Here is a 14,289-nt window from a genome sequence, read left to right as displayed (position 1 = left end):
GCATGTTTTCTACTCCTTTGGTCATTCTCATGGCTCTTCTCTGAACCCTCTCCAATTTATTAATATCATTCTTGAATTGTGGACACCAGAACTCGGAGTATTCCAGCAGTGGTCACACCAGCGCCAAATAAAGAGGTATTGTATTTGATGTTGATGCATCCTGGGATTGCATTAGCTCTTTTGGCCACAGTGTCTCACTGGGAGCTAATGTTCAGGTCATTGTCCATCATGATCCCCAAATCTTTTTCAGATTTACTGCTTCCCAGGATAGAGTTCCTCATCCTGTAAGTACGGCCTACATTCTTTGCACCTAGATGTATATATTTACATTTAGCTATATTAAAATGCATATTATTTGCTTGTACCCAGTTTACCAAGCAATTCTGATCGCATTGTGTCACTGACCTGTCCTCTTCATTATTTACCACTCCCCCAATTCCTGGGTCATCTGCAAACTTTATCATGGATTATTTTGTTTTTTCCCCAACTCATCAATAACATTGTTACATAGCGTAGGGCCAAGAACTGATCCCCTACAGACCCCCCTAATAATATACCCACTTGATGATGATTCCCTGATTACAATTATATTGAGAGCTATCAGTTAGCTATCTTTTAATCCACTTAGTGTGTGTCATGTTAATCATATATTGTTCTAGATTTGTAATCAATGTTGTGCAGTAGCAAATCAAACACCTTACAAAAGTTATATTACATCAGCATTATTACCTTTATCATCCAAACTTGTAATCTCAAAAAAAATAAGTTAGTTTGACAAGATCCATAAACCCGTATTGATTGGCATTAATTACATTCCATTCCTTTAATTCTTTATTAATTGAGTTCTGCATCAGCCACTCAATTGACTTGCTTGGGATCATTGTCAGACTGACAGGCCTGTAATTCCCCAGGTCATCCAGTTTACCAAAATGGCACAGTTCTTCCAGTTTTCTGGGACTTTCCCCAGGGTTTCAAGCTGTATTGAACATCACCATTAAGGGTCCAAGAAGCTCCTCAGCCAGTTTTTAAAACTCTTGGATGCAAGTTATCCAGACCAGCTGACTTAAAAATGCTAACTTTAGTAGCTGCTGTTGACCATACTCCTGAGATACTAGCAGAATGGAAAGAATGTTATCATATGTGACTACATAATCTGTTTTTCCCCCCAAATACTGAACAAAAATATTTATTGAACACGTCTGCCTTTCCTGCATTATTGATAATTGTACCATTTCCATCTGGTAATGGACCAATATCATAGATAGAATTTTTTTTGTTCCTAATATTCTTAGCCTACACAGGAGTATCTTTCAGGGCTGACAGAAGGAATGTAAGTAATTGGAGTTGCAAGACAAGTTGGGTTCCTGTTGTGAAGTCCTGTTAAAAAACAAACAAACAAACAAAACAAACAACCACCCTCTTCTGGTGACTTAGCTTAAGAGAACACTTAAATGATCTTCAGAAATATCAAACACATTCTATAAAGTGGACTACATACGTACCATCATATTTTCCAAAATGATCTTTACTTCCCTATTTACCAATTTTTCTTCTACATATCACACATTTCCCATAAAGCCATGTAAAATCTCTACAAACTATGGCCAGCACTAATATTAACTAACCAATAAAGTAAGCTATATAAACAAATCACAGATGGGGAATGGTTTTACATCACTCTGTCATCAACAAACATTTCAAAGTAAAATAAACACTAAGAAAATTTGTAAAGGGGAAGCTAGCACATACATTTATTTGCAGGCATTTTGCTCTTTACCAGATCATTTTTATATAATTGCAGAGATGGTACATTAATTAAAATGGTTTATCTTGCCAATGGAATGTTGCATTTTATTGGTGTGGGAACCCTTTCTTGTCCCATAAAAACTATGGGACAATACTAATATTTATCTATATTCACAAAATGAAATATACTCCTGTAAAGAAACTGAGATCCCAAGTTAAACATTTTAGCACAAAAGCTTTCCCTTGGAATAAATCCAAAACTTTAAAAATAGTTAATGTTCATGCTGTAGAGTTCCTTGCTGAATAATCTCTCATAGAAAAGCTTAATGCATTATCCAGATCTTGAAGGATCCTCAGGATAGCCGAACAAACCAAAAAGTGGTGAACTTTCTTCTCCTTTTTCCTGTTGCGTAACAAAGTTGAATTCTACTTATCATATCCTAGGTGAAATTCCAACAAGGGAGGTTTTCTGGTTCTCTGCTAGAATTCTGGTCCCCAATCTTTTATCTTCCCTCCTTGACTTTCGGGGATTTCCGGGGGATGAGAATAACTCTGGGGCAAATTTGGCAAACACTGGGGTGAGGCTATCTGTAGGTGCCTCCGTCTCAACCTGGGGGTTGCTACCCTCCCCTGGCTCTATTGGGGGGAGTAAGCTCTCAAACCCAGGGAAGTCCCTTCCAAATAAGACAGGGTAGGGGAGCCTGGCAACCACCCCTGCAGTCACCCTGGTAGTATTCCCCTGGATCTCAATCTGTACCGGGATTGCGGGGTAGAAATTTACGGTGCCATGAACGCACATTACCCCTGTGGTTTTGACCCGGGTTAGTTGGTCTTGCCCCACCAACTTCCCCGAGACCAGCGTGACAGCACTCCCGGAATCTATTAATGCTATGGTCTCAATACCATTCATTTTTACTGATCTTGTATACACATGCAAAGTCATTGTGACTCTTACCAGGCCAATTAGACCACACTGCTCCCCCGTGATCCCCCAGATTACATTGCATAGGCTCTTCCCTGTTGGGGCATTGGGCTGCTATATGCTACAATTCCCCACACTCTTAACACCGCCCCCTTATTCCGGTTGCCACCTTCTGCCTGGGGCTATTTGGCCGGCCCTCCCAGTCCTCTCTTCCCAAATCCGCAGGTCCCTTCTTGGCCTCAAGCCATTCCTCGGTGTCTTTCCTCCCAGTTATGGTTCTCCTGGAATTCGACAGTCTGGGGCCTTGGGTTTGGGAGTGGCTTCCTGGTTTGCTGTGTCTAACCCCGTGGGGTCTGGAACAGTTCACGGGCTGCCAGCTGTCTTTCCACGAAGGAGACCAACTCATCATAGGTGGAGGGGTCATTCTGGTCAACCCAAGCCCGGAGGCCTGGTGGTAGCCCCCTCATATACCAGTCCAGTACCAGGAGCTCTATCATCTTCTCAGAGCTGAGGGCCTCAGGGCGCAGCTATTTCAGGTTCAGGTGGATCAGGTCAAACAATTGCGATCGGGGTGTTTTGTCCTCTGTATACTGCCACTCATGGAACCTCTGGGCTCGCAATGCCGTCGTTACTCTGGATCTGGCCATGATCTCTGCCTTCAGCTGGGGGTAATCTGCTGCAGTCTCTGTGGCCATATCATAGTAGACCTTCTGGGCCTCCCCACACAGGAACGGGGCCAGGATACGAGACCACTGATCTTGGGGCCAGGCCTCCCGCAGGGCTGCTCTTTCAAAAGCCAGGAGGTATGCCTCCACACCATCTTCCCGTGTCATTTTCTGTAGGCAGTGGCTGGCCCGTATGGTCTGGGTCCTGTCGCAGTTGTGATTCAGCTCCATAAGGGCCTTCATCTGGTTTACCAGCTCTTGCAGCAGGGCTCGGTCCTGGGCAGTCTGACTCATCAACAGACTATTAGTCTCCTGCTGCATCCGAGTCACCTCCTGTTGGGCGGTTGCTTGGACCCGGGTAGCCGCCTGCTGGGCTGCTGTGGCTTGTATTAGCGCCTTGACCACGTCATCCATCTTAGGGACAGGAGGGTTTTAGCTAACCCTGGTTTAAGTCCCCAGCACGTAGATCCCACTTCTCACACCACATGTGGCAAATTGCTGGCACTACTATGATGGGTCTTGCACTCTCTCTTCTTGAGCAGGGGGGGTTCAGGGCACCATTTCTTGCCCCTCAACTGGGGTATTAGCTGCCACACTAGTGTCCTAGAGGAGGGGAGTGGAGAGGGAGGGACCTGGGCCCATCCTCTACTCCGGGTCCCAGCCCAGGGGCCCTAGAGATAGCGGTAAACTACTAGAACTAGCAGTTCCTTCTCTTGGGCTACTTCCCTCTCCTGCCCTTCAGCTTGTGGGGCTTCCTGCCCTCCCTCTGCACAAACCAGGTGTCCCCTTACCTAGGGTCTTGGTCTTCTTAGCCCACCACAGCACTTCTCCAAACGCTCCTCTGCTTCCCTCCAAACTGCTCTCTGCTCCAACACCAATCCACTCTGCTTCAACTCCTTCCCTTGTCTGATTGAAGCAGGGGGGTTTTATCATGTGACTGGTTTCAGGTGCTTTAATTAATCTATAGCAAACTTTCTTCCCTCTACAGGGAATAAGGCTCCCTTCTAACACTCTTCTGCTGCTCTCTGGCCATGCTGTATCACAGGCCTTTAGGCATTACTATAGCATAATGTATTAATATACTGTTATGACTAATAATTCTACAATCTTGATTTAACAACTATCCAAGCAACCCCCCATCCACAAAAACTCATCGCATTGGTCCTCCAACTGAGCAAAACTGGCTTCTCCATTATGAACTGCAACTGCTTTTAACTTTACTCTTTAGCTAGTTCACGCAAACTATATGCAATGAGTCGTATACTTAATCAGGACAGGGAGATGAATGAATGATGAGATGAAGAAGACACAGGGATGGATTTAAACAGCAGGCAGCAATTTTATTCACTTTATACTGGCAAGAGATGCTATCCACCTCATCACCCCAGACTCTGCATGGAAGACAGGGAATACCCACAGGGCGACCTCCATTTGCAAGATGTTATGATTATTCTTCTCCCATACACCAGCAAAATCTCAGGTCTCCTTTACTTCTGGTGCTGGCCATGTTGGCCTTTTATCCACACTTGACGCAGGCCACAAGTTGCAATGAATTAAAATATTCTTAAAGTTACTAATAATGTTTAAGTCTTACTCCTCTGTTACCTATTATGCCTCCATGATGCTGTGAGGAAGGCAAAAAAACCCACCAGGCCCCAGTCAATTTGGCCCTGTCATAAATATAAAGGGAAGCGTAACCTCCTTTCTGAATATAAAGTGCTATAAAATCCCTCCTGGCCAGAGGCAAAATCCTTTCACCTGTAAAGGGTTAAGAAGCTAAGGTAACCTTGCTGGCACCCCTGACCCAAAATAACCAATGAGGGGACAAGATACTTTCAAATCTGGAGGGGCGGGAAAAAGGCTTTTGTCTGTCTGTGTGATACCTTTGCGGGAACAGATCAGGGATGCAAGCCCTCCAACTCCTATAAAGTTATTAAGTAATCTAGCTAGAAAATGCGTTAGGTTTTCTTTGTTTTGGCTTGTAAATTTGCTGTGCTGGAGGAAATGTGTATTCCTGTTTTTGTGTCTTTTTGTAACTTAAGGTTTTGCCTAGAGGGATTCTCTATGTTTTGAATCTGACTGCATGTAAGATTATCTTCCATTATGATCTTACAGAGTTGTTCTCTTATCTTTTTTTGTTCTTCTAATAAAGTTCTGATTTTTAAGAATCTGATTGGGTTTTTTGGGTCTTAAAAATACAAGACTGGTTTGTGCTCATCTTGCTTATTCTCAAGCCTCCGCAGGAAATGGGGTGAAAGGGCTTGGGGAGATATTTTGGGGAAATAGGAACTCCAAGTGGTCCTTTCCCTGTTCTTTGTCTAAATCACTTGGTGGTGGCAGCATACTATTCAAGGACAAGGCAAAGTTTGTGCCTTGGGAAAGTTTTTAACCTAAGCTGGTAAAAATAAGCTTAGGGGGTCTTTCATGTGGATCCTCACATCTGTACCCCAGGGGAAGGAACTTTGACAGGCCCCAACAGGAAAAATTCCTTCCTGACCCCCAAAACAGGAAAGCAGTCAGACCCACAGTGGGGCACCTAAAGAGAATGAGAGACTCCAACAGACCCAGGAAACAGTTTAAATTAATGGAGGGAAGGCAAGGGGCTAATCTGTTCCCATCTCCCTCTGGCTGGCCAATGGGAGCTGGAAAGCCTTTGGAGGAGGATGGGCCCATTCTGACACTCATCACCTTGTGCTTCCCTTTCCCCTCACTCCCACCCAAGGCTGTCTACCACTGTGCAGGTTCAATCATGTTTTTCCCCATTGATATGACGGGGTGGCAATTTCAGAGTTACCTTCAAAACATAATGAATGCCAGCAGTCTTACCACTGTGTTTTATTTTAGGTAATTTCTTCCTAGTCCTTTAAATGTACCTTTAAATAAACAATTATTTGAGCTTGAAATATTTGCTAAGTGCTTAAAGAAACGGTAGTTAAAACTGTGAAAAATGCAGGTGGAATAAACAAAAGGTTTATATAAACATATACCTGTTATATTTTAGCAAAGCTCATAATATTAAAATTACTCCTTTTTGGAAAGAAGTTTTCATTTGTGGACTCCTGAAAACTTTTGAATGGAGGTGTGGAAATCTTTGGACATAGTTTTCGCCCACGCCCCCTCCCCACCTTCAGGGATCTGTGGAATACACGTTGAAACCCACTGTTCTGTGGTAACAACAACCTTTCATTGACACATTAGACATAATCTGCGGACACCCAGGGGCCTACGGATCACAGCTTGAAAATCACTGTATTAGAGACATGAAACAAGCTTCTGAAAAGCAATCTTAATTGCCTAGATTTTCTCTGAATGGGAGGGCGCTCCTACAAAGCAAACAGCCTCGGACTTCTGCCAATACCTACGTAGACTATATAAGTTAGATTCAGCTGTCGGACTTGCAGGGGCAATGTACTGAAGGACATAATGTTGGCTGAATAATTAGCTGTGCTTTTATCAAGTTCAGCCACAGGACTTTCCTACAGTTTGTAAGTCTTTATGAATGCTCTCTCTCTCTTTTTCCAGTTTAAGCTTATCTTTCTAGTAAAGATATTAGGATAGAAAGGAAAAAATAATCACATACCATTTCCTGTTTTTAAAGTAATACTTCAATAAATAGATCTGGTTTAAAATAGATGCCAAAACCTCAAGAGCTAAAAATGTTCTCTTAAGCAGTCTGTAAAGTGTTTTTGTCCCATTTCTTACAAAAAGCTGTGCAGGTTAAAAGAGAGATTTCAGGTACTACATATAGTTATCCAAGAAACCTTAAGGTCAAGCTTGTAGCCTGCTCTGTGGTCAAGGTTTAGTTAACTGGTGATTTTCTAATATTATACAATAACTGGATATTATGCTTGGTTTGATCTGCTGAATTGTGGTGGACCTGGAAAAAGGCCCAAACTGAAGTCAAATATGTTAGTAAACTATTCAGAGCCAGGGAGTGAGTCTCCAGGAAGATGATGGAACTTCTGCCTGTGCCACAGTTTTGAGAGAGGAATGGTTGAGTGTTAGGAGTACAGAAGATCATAGCTGAATGTTTGTGGGCCTAGGCCATGGTTTGGAGAAGTACTGGCTGCCTAAAGCCTGAACTTATTTACAAAATGACAAACAGTTTATAGTTTGCAGTGTTTTTGTACCCATGTTGGTCCCGGGATATCAGAGATGCAAGGCAGTGGAGGTAATATCTTTTACTGGAACAACTTTTGTTGGGCTCACCTAGAGAAGAACTCTGTGTTCAATCAAAAGCTTGTCTCTTTCACCAACAGAAGTTGGTCCAATAAAAGATATTACCTCACCCAACTTGTCTCTCTAAATATTTTATAGGACACATTCAGGATTGCAAAAAATAAAAGAGCATCTCAGGAAACAAGACATTGAATATAGTTATTTATACAATAGCTTACTGTACTTATTCATACAGTTTTCAGCTATTAGGAAAAAATTTAAAACCTTGAAAATACACGTGGTCATGGATGAAGTGGTGAGTAAAGCCAAATTAGTAAGAAGTGAATGGCCAAAGGCACTGAGGGGCAAAAAAAGTAAGAGAGGAAGGATCTTGCAGCTTTATGAATACTAGGTAAGTTACAGATTTGCTGTGTTTAAAATCTAATTCTCAGTTGGTCCTGCTAGCACAACCCATAAGGCTCCCTCAAGTGGGTAGGGGTGAGTACAGGGCCTACTCATGCTCTCATGCCTCATTTGAGCCAGGCACTCCAGCCTGAGGATACTGGATTCCAGTGGGTCTCCCCACCACCAGGAACCCCCACCACCTGCTTTTCTACTGGCCTTTTGGAGCTGATTTCTAAAGCCCTGCTCCCCACCTTAGCAGTGAGAATATACTTTTATGGCTTTTGACGATTCCCATCACTTTTGTGTAATGTCAAAGACTGCATTTCCTCCTGGTTCAACTCCATTCCACCATCTGACTCCTCCAAGAACAAAAACAGCTAATTTGTTGCCATTTGTTTTCTGTTCTCTTACATTAATGCTACTATTGTTTTTACTTGTCTGCTCTCCCTTACCATACTTCCTACCTTCTTCCTTCTCAAAAAAACAGGTACAGGTATTAAAAAAACAAAACCAAGAACAATCAAAAATCTATATAAAAAGAAATTCATAGAAGAATAAAAACCGTAAAAGGCAAAAGATTGAAATAAAATAATAGAAATAGGCAAAACTATTAAAAAACAAGTAACATAGAGTTATTAAAATGAATACTCCCAAACAACCCCAGTACTCACAGACTGTAACCACATGAACTCTTCACTTTTACCCTCATTCTCCGTCTTCACCTTCTTTCTTTTTTTACCATTTACTGGTTGCATGTTACCTTTAATAAGCCTCATTCTTGCCATCAGATCCATTAGTGTGGATCCCCGTGTCCATGCACAGCCTCACTAGCTTGGAGTTCTGCACAGGACCACATGGGGATCTAGATGTCGATCCTGCAAGCACTTTATACACATTTCATTCTGAGCATATGAGTAGTCCCAAAGAAGTCATGGGTAAAAGCCTCACCCTACAAAAGTCAATGGGAGTTTTGCCACTGACTTCAATAGAGTCAGGAGTTCACTTAGTGGAACAACTCACATGTTTAAACTGAAGCAAGTGCAGAACTGTTTGCCGAATTGGGGCCTTGGATTGTAAATTCCTCAGGGCAGGAATCTATGTGTTTGTACAATTCCTAGCACAAAGGAGACTTGATCGTGGCCATGGCTTTTGGACACTATTATACAAATAATAATAACATTAAATCTCTAACTGGAATACCCTCAACTGTGTTTGTGATCTGTGCACTGGGATTCTGATAAGGGAATTATAGAAATAAGAAAGTGTTCTTCCTGAATTATTTTCAAGATAGGAAGAATGAAACGTTTTAGAAAAAACTTCTCCAATATGAAATTTTATTTTTCATCTGGATTTGAAATTTGCACTGTAAACTCTGCTAAACTTCAGGTCATTATACCAACCAAGTCTTTACTTGCAAGCATTCTGAAAGTGCAGCAAATGTTTTCCAAAAAATAGGAAAGCACGTGGAGGGATCAGAATTTTAAGCTTACATTGTGCTCTGAATTTCTGTATAATGTTCTTTAATCCAACAAGGCTGGAAAACTGACTGGAATTTAAAGGAGTATAAATAATACAAAATGTTTAAATTGCTTGGGAACCATCATATACTATTATATTTATTTCTAGCCTCTGTTTGAGTTTGTTTTAATGGCATAGAGAGCACACTTATAAAGTTTGCAGATGATACCAAGCTGGCAGGGGTTGCAAGTATTTTGGAGAACAGGATTAGAATTCAAAATGATATTGACAAACTGGAGAAATGGTCTGAAATAAATAGGATGAAATTCAATAAGGACAAATGCAAAATACTACACTTAGGAAGGAATGAATCAGTTACACAAATACAAAATGTAAAATGACTGCCTTGGAAAGAGTACTGCAGAAAAGGATCTGGGATATGAAAATATGAGTCAACAATGTAATACTGTTGCAAAAAAGGCTAACATTATTCTGGGATGTATTAGCAGGAGTATTGTAAGCAAGACACAAGAAGTAATTCTTCTACTCTACTCAGCACTGATAAGACCTCAGCTGGAGTATTGTGTCCAGTTCTGGGCAACACATTTCAGGAAAGACGTGGACAAATTGAAGAAAGTCTAGAGAAAAGCAACAAAAATGATAAATGGTCTAGAAAACATGACCTACAAGGAAAGGTTGAAAAAATTGGGTTTCTTTAATCCAGAGAAGAGAAGACTGAGAGGGGACATGAGAACAGTCTTCAAGTACGTAAAAGGTTGTGTGACAGGGTGTGCTTGCCCTGCACTGGACAGGAAGGGATTAACCCCGCACTCTGGGTAGAGGAACCATGCCCCCTCACCCTTGCTGGGTATGCTCCAACCAGAGTACCAGGATAAAAGAGAGCTGCTCAGCTCAGTCTGGGCTCACTGCTGAAGAGGGAGGATGCATGCTGCAGGCTCCAACCTGGGAACTGCTGAAGCCACAGACTCTGGAAGCCAGAGGTGCTGAGGCCCAGGTGGATACTCAAGTACCTGCAGATGCCCAAGTGTGTCAGAGCTGCCAGGAACAGCACAGGCCAAGAAAACCTGAGATGCTAGACCACTCCATTGGAAGATATGGTAGAAAGTGTTCCAAGGGAACTAGACAGTGGACCGGTTATAGAACTGGGCCTAAGTCAATGTATTTCACTCAGATCCCCTCTGACTCAGTGGCAAAGACACTTACCATTGACAGGGCCCTGGGATGGGACCTGGTAGAACAGAGAGGGCCTGAGTCCCCCTACCCTGGCCACTACCTATCTCTGGGTGGTGGCTCACCTCCACAACAGGCCACTAGGCTGCACAGCCCAGAGAGGAGGGGCAATCACATTGACTGCTGAGCCACACAGCCCTGCAAGGAAGTGCAGCTATATTGACTCTGGCCATTAGGCCACACTGCCCTGAAGGAGAGGGTGGCCATGTTGATTCTGGCCAGTGGGCCCTACAGCCCTGAAGGAAAGGGTGGCCATCTTGGGCCACACCACCCTGAGGGGAGAGCACACCCATTGACTTTGGCCCATAGGACCTACTGACCTGAGGCTGAGGGTAATCAGGGGAGACTAACTACAGAGCTACAATGCTCTTACCCTGTCCCAAACGGGGATGGGGTGTGCTTGCCCCATGACAGGTGGTTATAAAAAGGAGGGTGATAAATTGTTCTCCTTACCCACTGAGGACAGGACAAGAAGCAATGGGTTTAAATTGCAGCTTGGGAGATTTAGGTTAGATATTAGGAAAAACTTCCTAATGGTAAGCACTGGAACAAATTACTTAAGAAGGTTGTGGAATTTCTGTCACTGGAGATTTTTAAGAACAGGCCAGAGAAACACCTGTCAGGGATGATCTAGGTAATACTTGATCCTGCCTCAGTGCCAAGGACTGGACTAGATGACCTATTGAGGTCCTTTCCAGTCCTACATCTCTATGATTATTTCCTATGACAATAAGCTCTCTAAAAAGCAAATCAACAAATACTGAAGCAGAATCATCTATTTAATTTTGATACAATTATATTTTCTGCCTTTTACACTTATTCATTACAATCCACTAGAAGAAATACAAATATTCATCATGCTTTCTGCAAACATTCCATTGGCAAACAAACCGTGCTCAAGATGTACATACTATGTAGCCTTGATTCTTGACAAAGATGTACATGTGACAATTGTTATGCCACAAATGACACATGCCTAATTGTGCCTACTTTATTTTTCAAATATCAAGTGACAAACCATGCAGCCATTTAAAAATGTCAAATGCAGAAAGAGGGGACTTAGCTATTGTTATATAAGAACAAAAATCAGGGACAAGGCATGATTTGTGGAATGCATTCAAAACTGATTCTCCACTTTAGAAAGCTGTTGCCTTTAATTTTCACAACCTGTATCTGAAGTAATAAACATTTTTCATGTTTATTACTTGCTCGCTGAAGATGAACAAGAACATCAAAAGTGAAAGGTTAAAACTAAAAGCAAACAAATCAACATGTCTATAAAAGTAATCCTGTATCTTTAGCATGCTGATCACAATATTTTGTTCACAATCATTCTGAGTATGAAATAATGATTCAGAACAGTCAAGAAAACAAACCCAGAAACATGTCTACTTTGAGTTTTATTGTTTGGGCCATAATGCAAGACTTGGACTAGTTTCATAATCAGTCCTTGTAGGATATGACTGAAAGAAATACAAAATAGAAAGTTTTAAAGAAAATTAGATAGTTCTTTTTGCTAAAACAAATTAATTGGAATTAATTTGCAAACTGGATACAATTAACTTAGGCTTGAATAGAGACTGGGAATGGATGAGTCATTACACAAAGTAAAACTATTTCCCCATGTTATTTCTCCCCCCCCCCCAACCAAACCCACCCCCACTGTTCCTCAGATATTCTTGTTAACTGCTGGAAATAGCCTACCTTGCTTGACACCAGGAAAGGTCCCCCCCCCCCCCCCCGCTGCTGGTGATGGCTTATCTTAAGTGATCACTCTCCTTACAGTGTGTATGATAAACCCATTGTTTCATGTTCTCTCTGTGTGTATATCAATCTCCCCTCTGTATTTTCCACCAAATGCATCCGATGAAGTGAGCTGTAGCTCATGAAAGCTTATGCTCTAATAAATTTGTTAGTCTCTAAGGTGCCACAAGCACTCCTTTTCTTTTTGCGAATACAGACTAACACGGCTGCTACTCTGAAACCTGCTAAAACACTGTTAGTGATAGAAACAATGAACACGTCATTTGAGTAGTAGATGAAAAAAAATGGGTGGGGGGGAATGGATTTTCCTCTTGGCATTAAATGTTAGCTACTGCCTAACTCACAGTAAAATACTGTAGTTGTTTACAGAAAGGATTTTTTAAAACGTCACACTCAGAAGACTAAAGCAGTAATAAAATAAATGCTTCTACTTCAAGCTCAGTCTCCTCAGACAGCCTAAATTTGGCATACTAGGGATACTTTTACACCATTCCTCAAATTCCTATAAAGACCTCTCCCACTTACAGCGGCAGCTTCTGCTTAAAACTCCTACAAGGTTTCTTTCTTTGCATGTTGGAGTTCTAAAAATATGCTCTCTTTATTACCTGACAAAATGAAAAAACAAACAAAACCCCCAAACCAATAAAAACAATGAATGAATGATTGACTCTGCTGAAAATATTGTGTATTCCTTTGCCCCCTCAAAACACCTTTTGTGTCTTCCAATCTCCTAAAATATAAAAAGTTGTAGTAGTCACACTTTTATAGCTCTTTAAAATTAAAATATGAAAGCTCTCAAACTCGCATACCACTGAAAGATACTTTCTGGTTTTACAAAATACACCAAATATTTGCATTTCCAAATTTGAATAAACATAGTAGTAATTCAGTGTAAAGGAATAGATACATATCTAGGTTAATTTTAAACTAAACATTTAATTTCCCCTTATAAATATGGGGGGGGAGGTTGGCATAGAGTTGTTTTTAATTTAAAAAACAAACAAGCAAAAAACAAGTTACTGGATCACTAGTTGACAAAGTGACAAAAAAAAAACAACAACCCAAATGCTGGTTTTTGAATGACATCATGTACATCAAAATCAGCCCAAGTCTGCAGATGACCAACATGGTGTCTTCTCTTGTTTACTTTTGGCCACTCTCTCTCTCATGGACTTGCTAAATGTGTGACGGGAACTCCAGCTCACAAGTAGAACACATGTATTAAAAAAAAAAAAAGGCAAGAAGTAGGACAGTGGAATAGGCCCATTTCTAATAGCAATAATAATTTTTTAGTCTTCCAATATTGTTTGGAATAATAACTACTAGGGTGAAATTTGGTTGATCACAATAGTGTTACAGAACAATGTTAAGTTGCTGTGAGTTTAAATGTTAACACAAAAAGTCCTAAATGTCTTTAGCCCACAATACCTAATGCAACAAGAACTACACTTCTTCATTTTGATGTCAGAAAGCTAATGTTCTAGGAAAGTAAACTATTGCAAATTATATAGCTTGATAAAGAATACAGAAGGAAAACGTCAACTGGAATAGCAAGGCAAAATAGCACCTTATCTGTATAACTATATGTAATGAAGCTAAACAAGAGACAGAGCTCATTCAATATAAATGTGGGGAAAAAAACAAAAATACACCTCAGAATCATTTAGCAATAAAGCAAAAAAACCCCACACATTTAAGTTTTCTCACGTGCTCAGGAATGTTAATCTTACAATAGGCTACCATCGGAGCACAGAATTATGTAAAATATTTTAAAACACACTGTTTAGGTATTGTTCTACCATGTAGAGTACTATTAATACAAAGTAGATATCATGGGTTAGCTAGCCTTTTGAGGCAAGCTGGATTTAGCCTTGCTTCTGATTTAGCAGCTATCCCTCAGCTAATTGATAAGCTATATCC

At 41.1% G+C, this 14,289-nt stretch overlaps 1 protein-coding gene across 5 annotated transcripts in view; it reads right to left on the bottom strand.

Moving 5' to 3' along the window:
- Positions 1 to 14,289, bottom strand: part of PLEKHH2 (pleckstrin homology, MyTH4 and FERM domain containing H2) — a 112,431-nt gene that overhangs the window by 80,193 nt on the left and 17,949 nt on the right. Inside the window, exon 2 of one of the 5 annotated variants that reach the window (XM_043511877.1) lies at positions 2,021 to 2,149. The exons of the other annotated variants lie outside the window; for them this stretch is intronic. Within the exon in view, the coding sequence (XP_043367812.1) occupies positions 2,021 to 2,029 (9 nt within the window). The 5' untranslated portion in view covers positions 2,030 to 2,149. The remainder of the gene's footprint in view (positions 1 to 2,020; positions 2,150 to 14,289) is intronic. 5 annotated transcript variants of the gene reach the window in all.

Source organism: Dermochelys coriacea, chromosome 3 (assembly GCF_009764565.3).
Source record: "Dermochelys coriacea isolate rDerCor1 chromosome 3, rDerCor1.pri.v4, whole genome shotgun sequence".
Taxonomy (NCBI): Eukaryota; Metazoa; Chordata; order Testudines; family Dermochelyidae; genus Dermochelys; species Dermochelys coriacea.
The sequence above is the reverse complement of the archived record's forward strand: the minus strand, read 5'-3'. Positions and strand labels throughout refer to the sequence as shown.